Below are 25,381 nucleotides of genomic sequence, written 5' to 3' on the forward strand. Positions count from 1 at the left end.
CAGATTTTTATGAAATTGTATATTTGGGGCTTTTAAAAAGATCTGTCAAGCCATTTCAAATTTCATTAAAATTGGACCAATAGAAATTTAGCAATTATTATTTTTATTTATTTATTTATTATTATTTTATTTATTTATTATTATTATTTTATTTATTTATTTTTTCAGCTTCATGTAATAACTTGATTCCCAATAGATGAATTTGTAGAGCCATCCCAAATTTCATTAAAATTGGACAAATAAAAATCTGGCAATTATTATTATTATTATTTTTTTTTTTTCAGAAATATCACATAGGCCATCCATATACATATATTGTAGCTGAAGCAATGGATATTATGCTTGTTGCCATTCTTCCACTGGCTGGAGGAATGAACGGGCAATGTGGCAGATGCACACAAACAAACTTTTCTCGGGTCTTACATAAAAGTTATTTTTTGATTATTATTATTTTTTTAAATATATATATATATATATATATAAATCATGAATTATTACTATTTACTAATGCACCTTAAATGTGCACAAGTTAGTTTATGTATGCACTGTATACATTAACTAACTTGTGCTTGCTACTTAGTCACATCTACTTTCATTTATGGGTAATATACTGTGCAAGGTGAGATAGGCAAAAATGGTTCACGGTTCTAAAAATATTAAATGTATAGGGGAACAATGCAATGAACAAGGATAAAGACAACAGCTATCCTATTTCAGAATCAAAATATTTTCTGATATGACAAGATTGGTATTGGAACCTTTCCTATTTTATCTCAGCCGTGATATATAATTCTGTCACAGGATATGATTAGAGATACCGCAGTGTTAAAAGGAGAATCAGGTAGCAAGTATCAAGACAACAACCAGGTGAAGGGAATCTGTGTTATCAAATACTATGGACATGTTTTAAATCTGTCTATTTTTTATAGCTTTTAGTCAATCCTGTGATAAATATAATTATAAAATTTAGCAAATTTGGACATCAAGCTGCATAAATAAACTTAATCATTTCTGTATGAATATTCTATTCAATTAGCAAAGGACTATTTAAAAAACTGGTTCAAATTATTCTGATTTTCACAAGCATCCATATAATAATTATAATACTACACTGGTGTGAAAAACTTAAGGACCAATCAAGTTTTCACCTGTAGCTTCTCATAGGAGTGGCCTGATATGGGAAAAGCATACCAAAGAAACCTCGTGAGATACAGAAATGATAAAGGAAACAACACCGACACAACAACGGAAACAAAACGGTACAGAGGGACTTTATTCAAAAATGGCAACATAGCACTGGCTGCCATGACACAGATGTATCACTGCCAAAGATGGAAAAAAGGGAAGAGGTGGTTCTCAGTAGGAGATATGGCCACCCCTAATGTCGATGCACGCTTTGCACCACTTGTCCATACTTAGAACAATGTTGTTGATAAGTTTTTGTGGTAACATCGTCCATTCCTGTGTCAGCGCCATCTTCAGCTGGTGAACATTTTCTGGTGGGTGTGGATGTGTGCTAGGCATCTTCCCAGAGCATCCCATATGTGTTTGATGGGATTTAGATTGGTGGAACAGGCAGGCCAATCCATACGAACAATATCCTCACTTTCCAAAAGCATATCAACAGCTGCAGTGCGATGGGGTGTGGTGTTATCATCCATAAACATGAACTTGGGGCCAGTGGCACCTCGAAACAGACGCACATGGGGAAGGATTACCTCAGTACATTCAAGTGCAATGGTTACAGTACCGCCTTCCGGTGTCTGGAGTTGTGTACATCCATCCAAGATAACGCCTCCCAGACGAGAACACCTCAAGTGCCATATCAATCCCTTTCAGTGATGTTTGTGGGGTGATACCGTGTGCCAACCTCTCGCCAGATAAGCTGATGTCCAGAATCGCTGCTGAGACTGAATCTACTCTCATCAGTAAAGAGTAGCTTACCCCACTGCGCTTCTGTCCAGTCCTTGTGTTTGATGCACCACTGTAAACGGTGTCTCCAATGGGCAGGTGTTAAAGGGACACAGCGTACTGGCCGTCGGGCAAACAGTCCACCTTTGTGGAGTCATCGGGCCACAGTAAACCGCAATATCCTGTGTCCTGTGCAGCTGGTTTGCAATGGATCCCACTGTCTGGTGTCGGTCCCTCTTGGCCTGTAGGAGTATATAGCGGTCATCATTGGGCTTTGATTTTCATGGATGACCACCACTGGTCTTTCAAACAGCCATACCTGTCGTTCTGAAGGCCGACCACGCACGTGAGACGATGCTATGGGCGATACCGAACTCTGCAGCCACACTCCTCGCACTTCAACCTTCCTCGAGCTTCCCAATTATTCGACCGCAGGTAAAGTCATCCAGATGTTGTATACTGGTCATTTCGTTGCCTGTAGCACTGTATGAAACCAATCGAATGCCTATAACAATCATGCTTACCATTCAGTAATTTGCACATAACTGCTGAACTGTTGCTTTTATCTGTTTATGTGAGCCCTCTCATCACGATTCAAATTTTTGCATGTGCACCAGCTTTCTACTGAACGGCCACAGTTATGCAAATCTCCACAGGCTGTTTTGTTTGATTTTGTAGTTGTAACCTTTAGAAATAGTGTTGGTCCTTTAGTTTTGCATACCAGTGTATGTAGATATGCTGTTTTCCAAATGTAAGATAAAAACTTAATGATATTTATAACTTATTTTAATAATAATAATAATAACAACAACAGTAACAATAACAATAATAACAGAAATAAGGTGAGTTTACTTAGTTATTCTAATGAAGCACAAGGTTACCTAAGCTTCTGAAAGAATCTCATACTAGAAAAATTTTAAGGACTTTCAAAATGCTTAAAAGGTACAGATAATAAAACTGAAAGCAAAAATAGATGAAAAGAAGAAATATCCTTGTCCACTTTATTCACCTGTAATTCTGAAATCCAAGAACAATGCCAGTATGACATATCATGCCATTTCACAAAGAATTCTCGTTGAGGCTTCGGTTGAACTTTTTTGCTAGTTGATGGCTGTGCAGCTGGGATATCATCCTTCAGGTCTTCATTTTTGATTAAATCATCTAATTTAGGTGGTTCAGCCCATCTCCACGTTAAAATTTTTGACACTTTTCCCTTCAAAGGTTCAACCTTTAAAAAAAAAAAAAATTTGAGTGTTTTATTGATGCAGTTTACTTGAGGTAAAATGAGTACTCGCTCAGCTTTAAAGGCACTATGCAGTGTAGGCGCACACACGCACGCACGCACACACACACAAATAAACTTGAAAAACTGGACATCTACAAAGAGTGGATAAGTCCATATAACTATCCTGTTTGTAGAAGAATAAGAGAAATTTACTTCAATATGATATGTAGAACACGTCTTAACACTCTCCAGCAATTAAAACAAATGTAAAATTAATGCAAAATGATCATAGTAATAATATTAATTAAAGAAATTAAAACAAGTTTAATGTAAATTTTGAAAAAAAAAAAAAAAAAACAAAAGACTCCTTCCTAAAATGAGGAAGGAAAGTCTTTTTTTCAAAATTTACATTAAGCTTGTTTTAATTTCTTTAATTAATGTTATTACTATAATCATTTTGCATTAATTTTATATTCGTTTTAATTGATTGAGAAGGAAGTGTTCTACGTATTATATTAAAGTAAATTTCTCTTATACTTCTATAAATATTGTAAATACAACATGGAACATATTGAGCATCATAGCTCTGTTTTATACTAATCTAATCATAACCATTCTGTGTATGGTGTACATGCATATATACAGGATAATAATTAAAGTGCAATACTCTGACCACCTGTAGATGATAAACCATAAATTGTCCACAGATGAAATTTGAAAAAAAAAAAAAAAAAATTACTTCCAAAAATTGAACAGAGTGCATTTGGCACTGCATGCAGCCACACAGCACAATTCATTCGATCAAGTCACAGGAGAGTATCAGGAACATACAGGTTGTCAAAATAAAACTGTTCTCAGTGAGAGCCGTTTGTACTTCAAATCTGATGGAAAGGGCAGTACAATATGGTCAACTAGCTCCTGAATCATGACATACACTTTTGTGAGAGAATGTTAACAATATGCATTATGATAGTGGTCAATCAAAAACTGAATATTGTCTTGATAAGAAGTCACAAGGATTCAAGTCCTGAGAGCAAGGTGGCTAAACACTGGCAAAATTCTGTGAACTAACATGGACATAATCAAATATGGCCTACAGCAACTGTTCTGTTTTACTGGCCAAGAAATGTGTCCTGGAGACCAGTAATCCCCAAACATTCATGATTCTAGAGATCATAGTAATGTTTACCTGTTGGGACAACATGTTCAAACCTCTTCAAAGAAGAATGGTCTAATTATGGCATTTGCTGCGAACCCATACCACACAGTAATGTGCAAGTACTGCAGATGCAATGTTTCCCATACCTGACAATTATGGTTATTCACACTGCTGATTAGCTGAAAAGGAACCTCATCAGTCCATAAGATATTTCACAGCCATACGTCATCTAGCTCCATCCTAACTATAACCTGTAGAACAAAGTCAGTGTACTTTTAAGAATCAAGCAAAGTTAGCTTATGCAGCACACAGATCTTGTAGAAAACTACTGAAAGTTAGCAAAGCATTTTGAGAATTGTTGTCCAAAGAATATCTAGTTGTTGTCATGCTGACCTGGTGCTATAGAGTGTATTTCACGTGGCACCAGTGGCCATAGCAAGAGCAGTTGTTGCAAATGGAAGCCACTGGATGGCTTCCAATAGCAACAAAGAAACAGACAAAGGACCTGTTTCTTTGAATTTCATAATCCTTTGCACAATCCATTTTGGGAAAGGAATCCTCTTACGTTTTTTAATCAGTGGTACTACTGAAACTCAGCCAAGGTGTTACTACTGTTGTTAAAACAGCTTTATGAGCTATGTATGATCTTTCATTTGAAGGGTCATGCACTGTTCATAAAGTGTTCCATGAGCTGTAAAGTGTACTGTGTTCATTTTGCTTGTTACTGTAGTCATATCTGATTTTATCACATCTATGCCATGTATATCACTACTAGTGTCATGAAATTTGCATACTGAGCACATGAAATGTCAAGGGTACTGTGGTAACACTTTTTTGGAAATTAATTTTTTTGTGCTTTTGATTTCCACATCGTCTAGACACTATCCATTCCAAATTTCATCTCTGGATGATTCATTGTTTTCCAACTATAGGCATCTAAAATAAGACACTTTAATTATAACTATCCTGTATATATACAAGATTTTTAGGACTTAAAAATTTAAAATAAAGTACAGATAGACAGTTTTATGTTCTGAGTAGGGCATTTAATGAACTTTATATGGAAATAATTTGCAACGTTTGCTGTTCTTTACATTATATATTTATTCTAAAACATAAGCACCCCTTAATTAAGTGTAGGGAGGATTCTATTTTGCTGAATTTGTACATGGGCTATGTACAAAAGGAGACAGGAAAATATACAGCAGTAGCAGTCAAGAAACAGCTACACAAAAATATTCCAACACAAGAAACCTTGGATTTAAAATATTCAGACCTTTGACTAAATGAATAATATAATATAATAAAGCATGACTTCCTAAAATCAGATGGAACGCAAAAAAGCCAACTTAGTGATTTGTGATATTTATGTATATTTGCTAATATTCAACAAATCTGTCACAATCATAGATTCCCCATGATAATTTAATTCAATTTTAAGTGATTTATTCATAACTTTTAACAGAAGCAAAAAATATACAAGTTTAAAACTGATAATATCAGGGCTATTCAAAAAGTAAGGGACACATGCTATGTAAATTTTCTCATAAGAATCATGTGACACGGGCTATGCACAAAAAGAGACAGTAAAATTATACAGCAGCATAGTAGTTATTTAAGCATACATGCATGGGAAAGTTATTTCCCTGGATAGAAAAGCTGCATGAAAAAACCTAGATAGAAAAGTGCATGCTGCAGATGCTCTTAGCTATATTTATAAAGACCAGTGCTCCTGGACCAAGTCACATGAGACAAAAGCAAAGGAATGTTTCCACTCATGCCTGGAGAAACATTTGCACCGAAAAATATAAGAAAAACCATTTACTACCATTTCATGCAAATAGCATCAATAATCTTGTACAGAATGTAAGGTGCCATGTGGCTAGCACTATGAAAGCATTACTACAATGATGGCAATGGGAAATCCTTGAGCAATACCCTACCCTCATTCTCAAGGCATGAATCTTTGACTTTGCATTAGTATTAAAACAGCATAATAATGCAAAGAAGTGAATTATTCTGCATCTGCCAAAAAAAATAATATAAATTTAAAAAATAATAATAAAATAACAAGTACACAATGCTACTACTGTTTGATTTGTTTCACAAGATGGTGCCACTCAGAAGTCAAACAACATACTGCAAGAAGTAGATAGCTCATCACCAATCTTACACAAAATCTAACTGCTTGTGGTATCAGACCCCTTGTGTACATTTGGGACTGAGTTGTATAGAAGATTGGAGATGTAAGCATCAAACATTTGTATATAAAGGCTGTTTTTTTTTTGTTTTTTTTAAACAGGTATAGAATCAAACAATAAATTATAAACCACTATTTACTGGATCACTTGAATAGAATTTTTGGAGGGTGGGGATAAAAAATCACAATAAATTCCTTTTCTTCTCATTGTTCTTTTTTAATATAGAAAATAAGAATATTTAAACTGCTATCCATGTGTTTTAGCTATTTGTAAAAATATAAAAAAAAATTTTTAAGACATGATTTTATGTATTGGTTCAGATTGGGGGGGGGGGGGACACAAATAAAATGTTTTTAGAATTGCTATATTAGAAAACAGCTACATTGTGCTGAACATCTAGGTCCATCATGTGTTGACACTCAAACAGTAGTTCCCATTATTTGAAACTTGGTTGATAAAAAAATTCTCATAATTGCAGCACCACCAAAAATACTAATCAAAAAGTATGAGAATTCTGAATTACGATTAAATAACACATACCATTATTTTTTTATAAAATATTTAACACAAAGATATTCCTGTCTTGCAATTTATCAAAGTCAAAAAATAAATTTGAGTATATTTACTCAAATATATATTTTGATAACAACAAAGGAAAAGGACACAAAAAACATGACTATGTCTAATAGAGAAACCCTTGAAGTTTCAAGCACTGCAATGTAATTTCAAACAAATATTTCATATAATTCAGAATAAAGAGGACAGACATAATGGCATAATCAATTTAATAATCCTTTTCAGTAAAAAATAAATTAATATAATCAGCACAATAAAATTAAACTCTGTGGCAAAGACCAGCATATATTTAAAGACTGACTAAAATACATCACTACTACTATCAACCAATATGACCAACCATGACTTAGTGGGTAGCATGCAGAAAAAGAATTATACACAAAATATTTGAATCTGCACATTATCACAAATGTCCAGCCCAAGTATATGTAACAAATTTCACCCACAAATACCAAAATGTGAATTCTGATATTATAAGATGAAAATGTATTTATTCAAATATAAAAATACAGTACTGCCACAAGATGTAAAATTATGAAAGCAATCAAGGATATTATAATGAAATAAGTGCAACATCTGAAAACTAGATAGGTCAGGACCTGGAGATTGTTGGTTTTTAGAAAATATTAACTGGGCACAAACTGTCAAAATCTAAGCAATGGATCTGAGATATATGAAGGATGTATAGCAGCTTGGCTGTCTACTATTCTCCAATTTCTCTATGTGATTTAACATATTTTTAATTGACTTTATTAACTATACTGTTTTATTCATCATTTATTCTTTGGGCTGTTGGTCAAAATTTGGAAATGAGTAATTTGGCCACAATGCAAATGCTGAAGTGATTACCTAAAAATCATTTCAGTATGTTCCAAGTAAAAAATAAAAATAATGAGGCAAAAAAAGGAAAAGGAGACTGAAATGCCACATGGGATATTTTAACCAACAGCTCAGCTGAGTTAAAACTTCCAAATGAGTGATAAGTGTTGAAACCACCAACCACTACAGTGGACTACACAGAACTATAAAAGATTGAATTAAGAACAGATAGTGTGACCACATAACAAATGAGCATAAAATACAAAGGACTACTGCAAAAAAAATAATAATAAATAAAGAGATGTCACTGGAATCCACAAAATGAAAGGCATCCTTGAAATACACAAAAAAATTCTATGATCACTGGTACAAGGAGACCATGAAAGGAGACAGCCAAAGACAAAATTAGCTGAGTGGGATGGAAAAACATATTTATATATTCCATTTGAAGTGAAGATTAACTGTGGATAATAAGCCTAAACTTTACTATTTCAGCTCTGATCATTTGTCAAAGATAACCCAGCTTTTTCTTTAAGCACTTACTTAACCTTGTCATTTGCAGATACACCAATCACAGAAATGCTGATCAGGGCAAATAACAAATTCTTCTGTGGCACATAATAAATTTCATGTTGCAATACAGACAAAATCACATTTCAATTCATTATTTAACCATACATTTACAGAAAGTTGACATCCTAATAAACAAAATAATACTTACTGACAATTGCACAATCAATTTAAATATATTAAATAACAATATAATATAATAAATAAGTGGTCATCTTATATACACAAATTTATACTATAATAGTGCATAAAAATAATTATTCTGTTGATTAAAAATAATAAATTAAAAAGGTGTGAATCTCAACAAGCTCAAACTTACTAACATTAAAAGTAAAAAAATATTTTTAATCTTTTATTAAAATATTTTAATACAACCTTAAAATACATTTTATACAAAAATATCTTATGAGTTGGGAACCTAACCACCCATTCTTTTCCCATAAGCCCTTAACCTTGCCACTTAAAAGCACCTTCAAGAAGAATGTAATTGCCAAATGGGAATGTCCTATCATATATACACTTTTTTTTTTTTTTTTTTGAGTATTACCATTTTTAACTATTTAACACTTAATTTTTAAGCTTGACCATATCATTTACACAACTGCCACTTTATTAAAAAATTGACAATTTACTGCCATAAGTACTGTTGCAAAAAAAGAGAAAGAAAACAAAACTATGATAATATAAATATCATTTATATGTGGCTGCCAAAGCAAAAAAAAACTATTTCTGAAATGCAAAATCTGAAACTCAACTAAATATTTATATTTTTTATTATATAATAAAAACATCAGTTAAAGACTGCTAACTTTACCAGGTATTTTATATATATATTTTATAATTAATAAGATAGATATATATATATTTATTTATATATATATAAAAAGGAATCGTGTGTCTATATTTAAAGAAGGTAAAACACATTCAAAATTTGCTAATTTCACTTTTAAAGTGTTTTTTCCATCTAAGCAGTAAATGAAGGCTACTGTCCATTAGATTTATTACTAATAATAAATCCAAAAGCCATGGTTGATCTGGTGGTTAATATACTGGTACCAATATGGTCATGGCAGGGACATCACTTGCATAATCCCAGTTCAATGGTCAGCAACCTTTCCATAGGATAGTAAGCCAGGTTCACTTTTTTTTTTTTTTTTTTTGTAGGTAGAGAGAGGATAGCTCTGATGCCAGAATTAAATTTTCTAAATTTGAATTCTACTGTATAGGGGAACTATCTGTTATTAAATTGCAAAAATGGGTACCAAGGAAAGTGGTGATTTATGAAATGCATTGAAATGGATATTCATATTTAAATTAAATTGCAACTTTATGGCAACTTTTATAAAAATTCCTTGGTGAAACGGTTACATCAAATCTCCATGTGGCACCATTTGGAGTAGTTTTGGGTGCCACCTTTAGCACCAGTGCTGCAGGTTGCTAACCATTCCTGTAATCATTCTAAAAATATAGGTCCAGCATTTTCTGCCCAGGTTAGTTGGTCTCCAGAAGCAATAGTTACCCCTGTAATACAACTCCCATGAACACAAAAAGAAAAACGTCATGTGCACATATAATTTATTAGATGGCTATTTTGTACAAGCAGTTAGGGCAATCGCCAAAGTTAATCTGTGGTTGGAATCAGAAAAGATAGCTGACTATAAAAATTAATTTCTAATTAAAAGTGAACCTGAACCGCTGGAAAGTCTAGGAATTTAACATGTGAAAGACGACCATACCTGAAAACCATATTAAAAATATATATTAAATATTAAAATATTAAATTTAATATGTATTAAATATTAAAAATATATATTAAAAGGATATATTAGAAAATATATCCATTCAAAATGAATGTAAATGACAAATTAAATTTGTCTCAATTTTATACTAGCACATTATTCACTATTATCTGTAAATTCAAACTGTAATAGATATACGTGTTTAATTTTTTAAACGTAAATTATCAAAAACATTAACATATTAGAAAAATTGAGAATATAAGAACCATGATATATTATACTGTTATAAAAGCATAAAAGTCACGATAGAAAGGTCAGATCATTAGAGGGAACAAAATTAGTTATGGTAAGAATAACGGCTATGCTTTTAAAAAGCAAATGAAAACACCAACTCATCGCTACTAAACTGAAATGCATGACTTGTAAACAGTTAATAATAGAGCCTAATTTTATTCATAAAATATATAAAATCAGATGCAAGCTCATAAAATCAAATGAGTACTGTGTGTATGCATCACTTTAAAAACAACCACTTATGAGCCAAAAAAAAGATATAACAATAATAAATGTCATTTTTGTTATGCATTTTGTAATAAGCACTGCTGCTTATGCATGAACCCCAAGAACATTTGTGCACAAAAAAATATATCAATTATGTACATCAAAAGACATGCTATCCCCTCCCCCAACCCAGAAAAAAAAATTTTGTCACCAGTCGGCCATCACTTTGTACTGGTAAGATAAAATATTTATTGTCACCAGGTAGCAGCAAGGTTCATCATCCCAAGAGGATGCTAAAAAATTATTAGACAGTTGCCATAAACTGCCATATTACTACAAATCTGTAGGTTAGTACTTGCAAGTAAATAAATATCCACTGCACTGCTCAACTCAGTGATGAGATACATCTACATTGCTGGTGAATCTTCACAGCCTCTAAACTTTTTATTTTTATAATTTTGCAATGCTCTATTCACATCTAGTAAAATTTTTAACATATATTCATAGAGCATTTGGTCTAAAGCAATTTGCTCAAAATCTGTTCAGAAATCCAGAATAAACAATAAGAAAATCCATCATAATTCTTTATATTCAAAGGACATCAATGGAAAGGCATAAGTAGCCACTAGTTATTTTAAAATAGAAATCATGTGGAAGTAATTTACAGAAACTACAGTAATTCTATATTTCAGGATACTATTAAATGTGTGATTACAAAAAAATAATACTTCAACTGCCACGAAGACAATGCAACTACAAGATAGCTTTTACTTATATAAATGAACATTGTGTATGTGTGTGTGTGTGTTATCAATAGTCCTATTTAAAATCAATTCTTTCCTTTTCTTATCTGCCCAACGTGCTTATGTACAGGCAATTCAGTATAAATGAATGGCTATACCTTGCCAAATGGCATATAAATTTAATTATGCTATAAAAAAAGGCTGAAAGTACATATGAGCCAAAGATGCTATAAAAGATCAAGCATCAAAAAGTGAAATCACACAGCAATCAAATATTATATATGCTGCAAAAACAAACAAACAAACAAAAAAAAAAAAAGCAAGCTAAGGATCATCATAAAAACGATTAGACATTAATTGCTCTTTTATATAAACAAAAGTTATCGATTATATCAACTGTAAAAAATGCCTAAAAATATGACGGCCTAAAAATTCATCTAAATGTGAAGTAATTTATATATTAAATGGAAATTTTTTGAAGATCTTACTGAACAGCGAGGACAGTGCCATTCACCATCTGGTATATTTCTCAAGGGAGGGTTTAAACAGTGAGTATGATAGGCTGATGGACAGCTGTCACAACACAGTAATTCTCCTCCATCCTTACAAACACGACAGAATTCCATGTGTTCATCTTCTTCCTGTTCTTGGATGCCTTCACCCTCCTGAAAGTGGATAGATAAATAAACAGCTTTACTTCTGGCTGCAGAAAGGAGTGGTTGGAAGTGTCCTGTTAAGATTATTTCAATGTTCAAGTGACTCATATAATTAAAATTTGGACCACTTATGACTGACGTAATTCTTCTTTACACGATAAATGGAAACCACACCTTGATTACAATTAACGAGCGAGGCTCACCAAGATCAGGAAAAGATTATAATTGTGTAAAGTGAATATAATCCTAGCACTAAGAACTTATCAAATTTCTGATTTATTATAGGATATCCTCAATGATTTTTTTTTTTTCCTGCATTAATTCTGCTTATCTGTTGGGAATGGTGCAGAACTACAAACAAGGGCCACTCAAGAAATGTAACACAACAAAAAAAGGTATTATATTTAAATTTAAAAATGATCCTTTTCAAATCTCCTCTGCATGTAATAACATTTCTGAAGAGATATTTCAAACTTTATCTCTAATTAGTCAAACCAATTTGAGAAGGAAAAATATATCCTCTAATCCTGTATATTTGTGGAGGAAGAGAAAAAATGTCACATGAAACTGAATCTATATTAGCAGGATTTTGTAAAATATCACAAATATATTATCACAATATTTGTGATACATGAGTGCACTAACATAATGCAGGTTTCTGATGCCCCACCCCACCATCTTGTCTGATTCAAATGTTTAGTGAAAAGTCTCCACACAGATATAATAATTCATCGCTAATAGTCTTTCATGAACATATACACCATTCCTGAAATTACTATTGCAGTACTTTTTAACAGAAGGAACCGCCTACTCTGGCTTCAAAGCTACCATCTCTGTTGAAAACACAAATGACATCAATAGGCACATGTGAATATGAACAGCATGATTTAAAATTTTTAGAAATTTTATCAACAGAAATATGTTACTGGTTTACCTCATAAAAATATAGCAGTGTAACTCTTTCTTGAACAGCCCTTGTAGATATTTATCTGTAAATGATAATACTGCAAGCATCACTAAGAACTAATGCACACTTAATGATAATTCCATATCCTTCAGTGAGAAAGACTACCATAAGCAGTTTTTGTTTTATGCATATTAAAAAATGGAAGAACCTTAACTAGATAATCAATCTGCAGAAATATACTGTAATTCACTACATGAAAATATTTTATTGTTTACTGTAAAATAGGTGTATTTTTAGCAAGTCTGCGACCATGTATGAAAACTAAAAATCAACTAAAGAAGTTTATGATAATCTATATCTATTAAGTGATAACTATATCATTTCAATAAAGACTGCAGCAACAATTCATAAATGCAGTTAAAATAATAACTAAAACTATTTACAAGGTGTTGTTAGAATACAGAAAGTTGGTAGTTGTTAAAGTAGAGACAGACTGACAATTAGGAAGGAGTAATATGCAGTCAGGGTTGCAAAAAAACAAAAAGCATTAGGCATGCATAGTGGACAATAGTAAGACTTAAAAAAGAATGAGTGTAATTTCTTATCATAAATTCTTATTATTTTTTCATTTAGTGTAGAAAAATAACAAATTTTTATGTGAAAATGTTTTTATATAATGTTCGTTCCACACGAGCCTGTGGATGAATCTCAGAGGTGTGCTGCTGGTTTGGAGAGTTGCCTGCGGAGGTGCCAGAGAGTAGGTCAGTCACCCACCCGACCCGTCTTGAAACACAGACCGAGGAGTCTAACGTGTGCGCGAGTCATTGGGTCTTGAATAAGCCCAAAGGTGTAATGAAAGTGAAGGCCGACATTGACATTCCATGCCGCGAGAACCCCGGGGGGCTCACATCTTGTGAGTATGGGTTTGGCACACCCAGGGTCCTAAGCCGGATATCATCATTCTTCTCTTTCTTGGCAATTCCTTTCTACTTCTGGCTCTTGTTGTCTCTCTCTCTCTCTCTCTCTCTCTCTCTCTCTCTCTCTCAGGGTAATTCAGAATTTTTTGGCTGGTGCAGCATAAGCCTCGGGTTTCCTTGCGCCATATGGCTGCTAATAATAATAATAATAATAATTTGGTGGAGCTACGAACAATATGAGAATAACAAATAACCATTGGTCACAAATATGATTAGATTTATCAAAAAATTGCAAAGACAGAATGAATACAACAAGCAGAGAATTTAACAAATTTAGTCATGGCAACTCCTTCCAGATGGCAAAAATCTTTGAAATTACAGTATTGAAGACACAGAATGATAAAATACATATGTAATTACAGAAGGGAAATCACAGATTACAGTACATTTCTGAAGTTGAAGGAAAGTAAATTATTATAAGCAAAAAAAAAAAAAAAAAAAAAGAGAGAGAGAGAGAGAGAGAGAGAGAGAGAGAAACAAAAGGATCCCATTTTTATGAAAGCTAAAATGCATTACTTGTGCAACCCCAGGGGTTCACATCCAGCGACTATGGGCTTGGCAAACCCAGGGTCCTGAGCTGGATATTATCGTTCTTCTCTTTTTTGGTGATTCCCTTTTACTCTCTCTCTTTTTTTTTTCTTTCTTTTTCTCTCTCTCTCTCTCTCTCTCTCTCTCTCTCCCCCCGGGTAATTCAGAAATTTTTTTTTTGGCTAGTGTAGCATAAGCATCAGGCTTCCTTGCACCATATAGCTAATAATAATATCTGCATACTTAGTTGTTATAGCATACAAACTTCAACACTAAGACAGTATATTAATAAAGGAACATGTAATAGAACAAAATACTATTTAACAGAACTGCTTCTTACTGAAATAATAAAAAATAAGACAGAAAAGTTCAACTTAAAAAAAATTCAGCTTGTATTAACAAGCTGAATGTATAAAAAAAAGATATATATTTTAACATGTTCTCTTGATGAAGAGAGAAACAGATATTAGCTTACTTTTCTTTTAAATTTATTTTGCATATTTTTCTTAAAGACTATCTTATTGACATTCATAGCATGCCTACAGAATAATGTAAAAAAAGTTAATTTTCATAATAAAGGATTAATAATGGGAAGTGTATGTTTAAAGTCATATTTCAGAAATTTTAACCTATCATATTATTTTATACCCGTGGGTTTCATTTATTTTCCCATATAAAATATAAATTCAACTGAAAACTATAATTTTCATCTAGCAGTATCAAGTGCATGGAATAGGGTGGTGTCCCATCAGTGCAAAGACATTTCTTGAACAGAAACAAAGTTGCCAAACATAAGCTCAGGATACTTCAAGATTTCTAAGATTAACTGGTAAAAGAATTGACCTATAAGCAAACTATATTCAAATAACATGTAATGAAGCAAATAGTATTAGAGATACCACCAACATCTTTCGGACACCTAAGGTATTTTTTTTTTTTTTTTTTTTTGACTGGGTTAGCACAGGTTTTGCTGTTCAAAATTAATGTGTGACAAGGAAAGTTCTTGTTGCTGAGGATCTTGCATTATCTTTGCATAATTTGCTGCTGTCTTAAATTTTATAATTATCAGTTAGCAGTCAATTATACAATACTTATGTCTAGATCCCACAATAATGGCCTTAAGTTCTTCATTCATCTTTTTTTATATACTATAATCAAAATACTGCTATATTCCCTAATCATAACTTTAAATGTGTCATTACCTACTGTTTTTAGCTGTTACAAGTTGTTACCTGCTATATTCATTTTTATTATTTTTATATATAGCATTTTTCAATCAATAATTTTTTTTAAATATTTTTTGTGAAAAAAAATTTATACAGGGCTTCAAGGCCACAAACAATGGGATTATATCCAACTGCAAAAATTCATGAGCATTACAAAAGATATTTAAAAATATATTACGTGGTGAAAAAATATGATATATATTTTTCAAGGTATTAAGAGTAATATAACTAGGAAACAAATAAAAAAAAAAAAAAAATTCTTGAGATATATTCATAAATGGCTGAGATATATGATGTATGTTTCACCCGACACATACTTGCATTACAAAATGGGAATTGTGCTACTTAGTAAAGCCATATTTAATTCTTAACTATATATATATATATATATATAATTAATTAATGCTGACATGGCCTTGTACCAACAATACAGTAAAAGCTTTTTTATCTGAAAACTCTAGTAATCAGCATAAAAATAATCTAGAACCAATTACAGTACTTTTCTTTTCAGCCCACATTAGTAAACATATACCTCACTGCAGTCCAAATCCCTTTGAGGCATAATTAGTAAAATATCAAGAAATATTATGATAATATATTTTCATTTCCTTTTCTTAGAGAAACTTGTTTATTATATATCACAGACAGCAAAGAAATGTGCATCAATATAATGCATGATTATTTTTTAAACGATACACACCAAATTAAGGGACCATACAAAAGTTCAAAACTAAAATGATTACTTACCACTTGATGGTACCTGCCATATAAAAAGTTCACCATTGCAATTATGAGAACTGAATACTGTAGCTATTTGCATTTTTGCAGCTACATGTTCTACATGTACCAGCGATAGTGACCAAGAGAATGAGCAAGCTGCTTAATCCAAATTGATGTTACAGTACTGTACAATAACTGTTTTTTTTGTTTGTTTGTTTTTAAAATAAAATAAGATTAAATTTTATTTGTTTCAATTGTCCTATACATACTTTTTGTTGGTCACAATACAGCTTATACTGGTACCTAAATTTTACTTTTACTATTGTTATCCAATGGTTTCTCCTAGGGTGATGGGATGCTCAGGTAACTAGAAAATTAACCGAGGCTCAGATCAGTGGCATATCCAGGTGTCATCGTGTGGGGGGGGGGACACAGCGATCAAGGTTTTGAGTTTGGTTTTTTTTTTAGAATGCCTCCTGTGTCCTTTTTCTTTAATTTCAAATTTTTGGTTAAGGGGGCATATTTCCCTTCTGCCCACATCTGAATATGCCCCTGGCTCGGATAACCCAGAATACCCTAATGCCCCATGCATGCTGGATAACAAAAACCTTTTACTGTATTTTAAATAAATTTCAGCAAGCTATTTTTAACTGAATAATTCACTTTCTTTTTCATTCTGAAAATGAAAATTACTGATTCCATTAAGCTACAGAGGTTTGTTCCCACAGGGTGATCTCACTGTTGAATTCGGATTTTGCAAATAACTCTTTTATTAATGCAAGAAATAAAATGAAAATTGACAGCAATGTACTTAAGTTTGTAGCAATCTAGACAATTCTAGGAATGGCCCCATTTGATATCTAGACAGAGCTGCACACATTCTTTGTAACTTGTCCACTGTAATGCATTCAATTTCTTGGTGAATGTTTTTTTTTTTTTTCCAGTTTGCCTATGGTGTGACAATTATAACAGTACATTTCCCCTTCAGTATAACCCACAGATTTTTAAAAAGTCAGGTGGTCTGGATGGCATACACCTTTGCTGGTGATACATGACATGTAGTTCCATCCTGCTGAAAATTATCCTTATCCAACTCAATATAACTGGTTGGCAAACTCACTGAATATCATAAACATCTGTGTTCATAGTATGATCTAAAATATGGACCTTATAATGCAAGTCCTCAAAAATGCACACCAAAACTGCAGGTTTTTTTTTTTTTTTTTTTTTTTTTGAGAATGCTGCAGCTCTCATTCAGATGAAGTGCATGAGAATTACCCATAGCCCACATACACACATTTTGTGAGCAGACGTGCCTACTAAGATGAACCATGCTTTGTTTGTAAACCAGGTTTGATTAAGTTCTGAAATTTGCTAGGAAAAATATTGGAACCAGCTACAATAAACAATTTGCTTTCCCTTGTCACTAGGCTTCACCTGCTGCTACATTACACGATAAGCATGAAGACCTGTTTTTTTTTGGCAGCTTTTTGCATGTTATATGTGGCATGTTGATTTCTCTGTTGAAAGTTGAGGTAAAGGCCTACTTAGCAATATTAGCAGCCTTATCATCGTATCTTGCAGTTTCCTGTTACATCTTATGATCTCTGCACATGTGTATCTAGTAGATTTCCTGTCGTTTCCAGTTTCCTAACCATGCTTTAAAATAAAGTTTTCAATGGGGCTTTTTCACTCCAAAGCTGCTCTTAGAGACCTCTTGGATGTCCTTAAACAGCTTCAACATTAGTATTTCCAGACAATGAATACTGGCTCTTCTGTCATTAATATGTTACAGAATGTTATGAATACAGACTAAACAGTCATTGTTACAGGCCCATGCTTACCACACAAGTTTGGACAAGTCTATTCAAATGATGCAGGATAAGATAGGGCATGTTTGACATGGCTTCAGGTATGTTGCTACCAATTTTCATGGCATTTTGTGGATTAATAAAATAATTATTAAAAAGCAATTATGGGTTCTACAACAAGAGTAATACCCTGTATGTTAACTGGTTTGACAATTTAACAATATACATTCAATACAGTAAAAGCCTTCTTATCCATTGTGATCAGGATGATAGTTGGTGGTTTCATTGAAAAAGTTGGTTAATGCAAGGAATCATAAAAAAAAAAAGTAAACATATGTACCTTAAGAAATTTATTTTCACTTAAAATATATACATATACATTCATTTACATAATGTAGTTGATAAAATGTGACAACACTCCAATTTTTTCAATTTTTATTTCTTCAAATTCTTTTGCAGCATAGTCCCTGCACTTTTTTTTTTAATAAACACATTGACTGCTGAATTAGACTTGTTCAATATAATGTAAAGCTGTATCTGGGGTGTTTCTGGCTGCTACATGAAAAATTTTGGCTCTGGATTTGATTCAATCTCTTCATCTTTATATTTAGATCCACTGTTTCCATCATGATATGTATGATTTCTGCACTGTACGTAATTCCATTTTCCACAAATCTGATTTAATGGAAAACATTGTTGAATGCCTTCTTGCTATAAATCTTCAATTTTTTTTAAGGCTTTCATTACTATTGTCAAACTCGGCCAATTTTTTTTTTAAGATTTAGTATGTTTTCAGCTTGGAATTTCATTCCATGCTAGCGCTATATTGTAATCATGTCTTTGGTGCTGATAACTTTTAACGATTCTATGAGACCTATATTCGCATCTTCTCTTTTTTTTCTTTTCCTCCAAATCTGAACTCAAAAACTTTTGCCAATGTCATCCCTTTAGACATTCTAAAACCCCTTTGACCCATAGGCTGGATTAAGGATGTTACATTTGGTGGTAAAAACATGGCCTTTTATCTTCATTTTTTTTATATTCCTCACAATTAATATGCAAAGGAGTGTTATCCATATAGAGAATAGCCTTTTTTAGGTAAGTTTATTTCTTCAGTTTCTTTATCGAAGTAGAAATTTATGAAAAAAGCATTCTTTGAATAATGCAGAATTCATCCATACTGATTTTTGTGAATAGTAACTGAAACTGATAAAGACAAGCAATTTATAATTTTAAAAGCTATAGATTTAGTTGATTTATCAAAAACATAAAAGTGGCAATTTGTGAGTTTCATTTGCAATGCTATGATTCTCTCTTTGGATATTTTATATCCTGGTGCTGCAGGTTACACTTTTTTGCCATCATTTTTTGTAGGTAACATCTTATATCTTATAATTTAGATGTTTGTTTATATAGCATCTTATAATTTAGATCTATTTCATCCATACTGCAGCTTTTCTCCAATCAATTTTTCTGTTAATAAATGCCCTTAAATTTCTGTAAATTTTTGAGCAGTAGGCTAATCAACAGATAATCCGTCTCTGCTAATACTCAATAAAAGAATAACATGATATTTTTCCTGCTGTAAAACTTCCTGCACCATCAATCTTTTGATGTAAAACCAAAGCCTTTTCTTTGATACCAGTTTCATCAAAAGCATCTCCAGTCAGCAGCATGTGCTTTAATGCCATTGACAAATTTCCATGTTGTCTTTCTTAAATAAAAAGCAGTCAAAATGCATTGTTTACCATTTCTAATTTTGGTTTCTTTAAAGTAGAGTGAGAAGTTAACTACGCTTGTGAAACAACCAATGTATAATCCTTCTAAAATTTTTTTTTTATAATTTTTTTCACCCACATTTCATTCAAGAGACTTTTTTTAAGCCTCAACTTTATCAAGTCTTTTCAAAGCAACAAAGTTAGTTTTCATAGAAACAAGCCTTTCTTTTCTTACCCATATGTTTAATTTATGTAGTATTAAATTCAGTTATGTCCTGTAATTACAATAACAAATAACTTTACTGGTATGAACACACAACTGACCTCTCCAGAAACATACAACCTAACAGACAAGTGCAATGTGATTATACTAGCTTATGAACTACAGACATATTATTATTAGCCATATAGTGCAAGGAAACCCGAGGCTTATGCTGCACCAGCCAAAAAAAAAAAATTCCCAAGTTACCCTGAGCGAGAGAGAGAGAGAGAGAGAGAGAGAGAGAGAGAATTAGAAAGGAATCACCAAGAAAGAGAAGAATGATGATATCCAGCTCAGGACCCTGCGTTTGCCAAGCCCGTACTCACCAGATGTGAGCCCCTGGGGTATGGACTAGTGTCTCTGGCAGTGGGCATCAGATAGTATATTTTGAAGAGGGAAGGGAGAGTGGTGGTTAATCCAGCAAGTCAGTTAAGAGGGTTTCTACTGTATAATGTATGCACCTTAATATTACAATTCTATTTGTACTAGTTCTGCATTAGATGTTTTTACATTTAGGAATATTGTTCTTACAAGAGAATAATAGATACAGCAATAGTAATAACCATATAATTGTCTTCAAGACTATAATAGCAGAATGTCTAATATCTTTAACAAAACTGGATTAAAAAAAAAAAAAAAAAACCTCTTGGTACAAGAAAAATACATATATTAAGACACAAAAAAAAAAAAAAAAAAGTTTTTTGCATTTTTATCTAATATGGATGTTAAAAGGCATGATAACACAGGCTATGATAATAAAAATATGAACAAAGACACTTCTGTGCACATTCGTGAAAATAAATTTAATAGGAGATACTAGGATTACACGTGCTTTAACATATTCTCTTCTTCTTATGTTGCTTTTCACACCCAAGATTTCTGGAGTTTTCAAGCCTAAACTGGTTCTTGGATATTAAATAATACACTACATCCAAAGCCAAGGCAGTCTACCCTTGTGTGTTCAGCATGTTCCCTTTACAGCAGGACTGCCCAACATAATATTTTTAACATTTGCATATAACCTAGTAGAGTGGCCCTCCTTTCTCAATGGAGAGTGGGCTGAGTTGATTATCTGCTAGTAGAGCAGATATCACCTAGTAGAGTGCCCCTCCTTTCTCAATGGAGAGTGGGTTGAATTGATTATCTGCTTTAACTTCATATTTCCTCTGGACTAGATTCCATATAATTGTGGTCAGGCATGACCAGGTATGGAAGAATAATGTGGTTTAATGGGAAAGAGTGAAGAATTTCTGAGGTTTGGGATAATTTTTGCATGGCTTTGTGGATTACAGGGATGAAAAATTGTGGTTAATAAGGGTTTGTTTTACAAGTGCCAATCCTAATTCCAGCATCCTCTATGCTCTTATTAACAACATCCTATTCCTTATAAGCCATGTAAAAAAAAAAAAAAAAAAAAAAAAAAACCATCTCCAACTTCATAATTCTTGAAGTTGGAGATAATTTTTTGACCTTTCCCCCAAGCCAATTCTTCTCCAATCAGCCATTACTCATTCATACTATTCTCTTCACCTGGCTAGCCATTTTATTTTCTTCAAGAAGGAATCTCCATTTCCACTCACTTCATTCTATCCCCTACTTTCTCCAACACATAAAGTAGCTTTGACTGTTCCAAAATTGTGCCCACTACCAAAACTGGCTAAACAAGAGTCTGGGGAATTGGCTGTAATGGTGTGATATCTGCCACAGTTGACAGCACCTTGCCAGAAAACCCAATGCTTGTTATCAGCCTGTGATCATTCTTTTTTCATACAAGGGACTATAATATATAAACAAAAGCAGGTGTCAATGCTATTTGTAATATAATTATTTTATATATATTATAATTCTATTTAGTATAAAATAAACTTAGTTTCTAAATGTGACTAATATCAACTACACTGAACATTTTGCTATTACCTAAACTGGCACAATTTGTTAATAGCAAATAACTGGCACAACCTGTTATTTGCTATTAACAGGTTGTGCCTGTTTAAGGACATTCTTGGTGTTCTTTTATTTTTCTGTTATTAGTTTACTATGTTTAATATCTTGTGTAATCTACAGTATAATTTTATAGATTAATATCACTGAGGAAGGCACTAAGATTGGAACCAAAACATGGACACAAATGTATATCCAGTACTTGTATTAGACTTCCTGTGGTTTCCAGTTTCCCAACTGTGCTGTAAACTGTAGTTTTCAATGCAATTTACAGCAATGCGTTTTATTAATTTTAGTTCAGGGTCATTTTAATAATTTAATATTAGTTATCTTTATTAAATTTATTGCCATGGTATGCATAGAAGTGTCTTCCTTCATATTCATTGTATGTTTTAATCTAAACACAATTTACCTAGAATAGCTCATCATCTCATTTGTGAGTATTCAATTCTGTAGATATGTTAAATTTACTTTTCTTCAGAAAATATTAAATATAATTTAATTTTGAGAAACAAATGTAATACTTTTAGTATCTTCATTAACCAGAATATTTCTTAAACTGGGGGGGGGGGGGGCTTATATTTTAATTTAATAAAGTGCTTTTGGAGTATTTTTCTGTTCTGTCCAAAGGATGCAGTGTATACTTACAGTTTTGAACCGTTGTGGCACATGAACATAAAAAGATTTCATGCTAGTCAAAATCACTACTTTAAGAGAATAATACAGCAACATCCAGTGGATACAGTAACTAGATTTTAATAAATAAGTTAAATTAGGATTAATACAAGTAGCATTCAGGGTAACAAACCCCTTCTTCAGAAAGTGAATAAACGCATACAGAATACTAACAAAATATACAGAATACTATCAAAATATAGATTTTAGAGACAGAATAAAATAAATACTAAATGAGTCGTGTGTGCTCAGATGACTTTGAGAGTGTGTACATGACCGTGAGATTGTGCATACATTGATTCACTAGATTGGCACTCATTGTTGGTGCACAATCTTGCAGTCATGTGCGGGCTCTCAAAGTCATCTGAGCACACAAAGCTCATTTAGTATTTATTTTATTCTATCTCTAACGTCTATATTTTGTTAGTATTCTGTATATTTTGTTAGTATTCACTTGTTTATTCACTTGCTGAAGAAGGGGTTCGTTACCCTGAAAGTTACTTGTATTAATCCTAATTTAACTTACTTATTAAAATCTAGTTACTGTCTCCACTGGATGTGCTGTATTATTCTCTTAAATCATGAATCCAGTGCCACAGGCCCATTCTCCTTTATATAGAAACACTACTGTTATTTCAGGTCCATTAGATTTTAATGACAATAAGTACATACAAATTGTAGTTGCTGCATGATAGGCTGATATTTTCTCTATGTGTATTTCTGTTTTCGGCTCTGTGAAATTGGTATTAATATTAGCCATACAGTGCAAAGAAGCATTAGCCTTTCGTTGTACCAGCCAAAATAATTAAAAAAATAATAATAATAGATAAATAGCAAAATAAAATAGAATAAACTACCTATTTGTATCACTTCTCATGTACATATCTATCCAGCTGACCTCTGAATTTCCCCATGCTGTCGGCTTCATCTACCCACAGAGGTAACTTATTCCAGTAATTAATAACTTGCTACTAAAACTTCTGTAATCCGGTCTAAACCTCTCCCCCCCCCATAATTTTAATTTATGGCCCCTAGTTCTGGAATCATTTATAACAGTGAAAATTACATCCTCATTCATTTTATTTTCGCCTCTCAGAGCTTTAATACAACTCAATCAAGTCTCCTCTGAAGCGTCTAGTTTCAAAACTCTGTGACTCACATAGTCAATCTTTCCTCACATGGATGCCTTTTGCCTATTTCACCTGGCACGTTGCCCATCTCTGGACCCATTCAAAAAACTAAATGTCTTTTTTTGGATGTAGCCTCCATACTTGAACACAGTATTCCAAGTGGGAATTAAGTTTATCAAGTGGGTATTACAATTGGCTTATACAATGGGATTATGATCTCCCTATCTCTACAAGAGAATGTTCAATAACTCAACTCATCGAGAGGATACCATGCTGGGTCTTCCTACACTGCTTTGAAAGCTTCATGCCTGCCCATGTTGAAATCCCCAAATCCTTCTTTGTCTATTTTTTCAATTCAATCCACACCAAATGTATAGTTAGTTTGAAGTTCAGCATGGCACTGATCACTCTACTGATATTAACATTAACTGCAAATTTTGATGCCCACTATTCCTCCAGCAATGTCATTTAGGAAAATTAGACATAGCAGTGGTCCTAGTATTGATCCTTAGGGAACCCCACTTCTCATGTTACTCCAATCTGAAGAATAACTATTAATCACAGCCTTCTACCTCCTGCCCTGCATGCCATCTTGCAGTCCATCTAAGGATTTTTCCTGTGATTCCAAGGTGTTCCAGCTTGTACAGTAACCTCTCATGCAGGACTCAGTCAAATGATTTGCTGAAATCCAAGTAAACAATGCTGAAATAATTTTTTTGCATCCAGCTCGAGTGACTGTCAAAATAGCTAACTAGATCAATCAAACATGATTTTCCCTTTACAAAACCATATTCTGTTTAATTCAGAATTCTATTTCTATCTAAATGATCCTGCACTGCAGTCATTGCCTCCATGATTATCCCTATTACTGAAGTCAGATTGACTGGTCAGTAGTTATCCATCTCACTGTTAGAACTGCCTTTATGTACTGGCAATACACTGCACTTCCTCAATCTTAGGGAATTTCTCCAGAGTCCAGTGATACCCTCGTAATTTCATAATTAACCTTGATGGTTCAATGCACTCTTACTGCCTCCCTCAAAATTATGGGTATATACCATCAACTCCGAGAGCCTTATACTTGCCTTTAGGCTTGAAAATTTTTCTAACAAATAATATTCTGAAATTTCGATACAGTAGAACATCAGTTATCCAAAATAATTGATGTCAGACCTCTTCCGGATAGCCAAAATTTCCGGGATAATCGAATGTAAGGTAAGATTAAATAAATTTAATCTTATCTTACGATTAAATTAAATAATTAATATTAATTAAATAAAGAAAATTTATAAACCAATCTCGGAAAAGAAAAACAACCATCTAGGCATTTTTATACAAAACGGGAAAATCAGAAATATAGTATTTTAAATGCTCTTGGTTTTTTTT

At 32.8% G+C, this 25,381-nt stretch overlaps 1 protein-coding gene across 3 annotated transcripts in view; it reads right to left on the reverse strand.

The window, feature by feature from the left end:
* Positions 1 to 25,381, reverse strand: part of LOC150086692 (ATP-dependent chromatin remodeler CHD5-like) — a 683,856-nt gene that overhangs the window by 427,081 nt on the left and 231,394 nt on the right. For 2 of the 3 annotated variants that reach the window (XM_090372691.1, XM_090372692.1), the window contains 2 exons: positions 11,933 to 12,109; positions 2,921 to 3,139 (listed from right to left, as the gene is read on the reverse strand). In XM_090372691.1, the coding sequence (XP_090228817.1) occupies positions 2,921 to 3,139; positions 11,933 to 12,109 (396 nt within the window). The remainder of the gene's footprint in view (positions 1 to 2,920; positions 3,140 to 11,932; positions 12,110 to 25,381) is intronic. The other variant, XM_090372693.1, reaches the window with a different exon arrangement.

This window comes from Mastigoproctus giganteus, chromosome 4 (assembly GCF_048544385.1).
Source record: "Mastigoproctus giganteus isolate SK-2022 chromosome 4, ASM4854438v1, whole genome shotgun sequence".
Classification (NCBI taxonomy): domain Eukaryota; kingdom Metazoa; phylum Arthropoda; class Arachnida; order Uropygi; family Thelyphonidae; genus Mastigoproctus; species Mastigoproctus giganteus.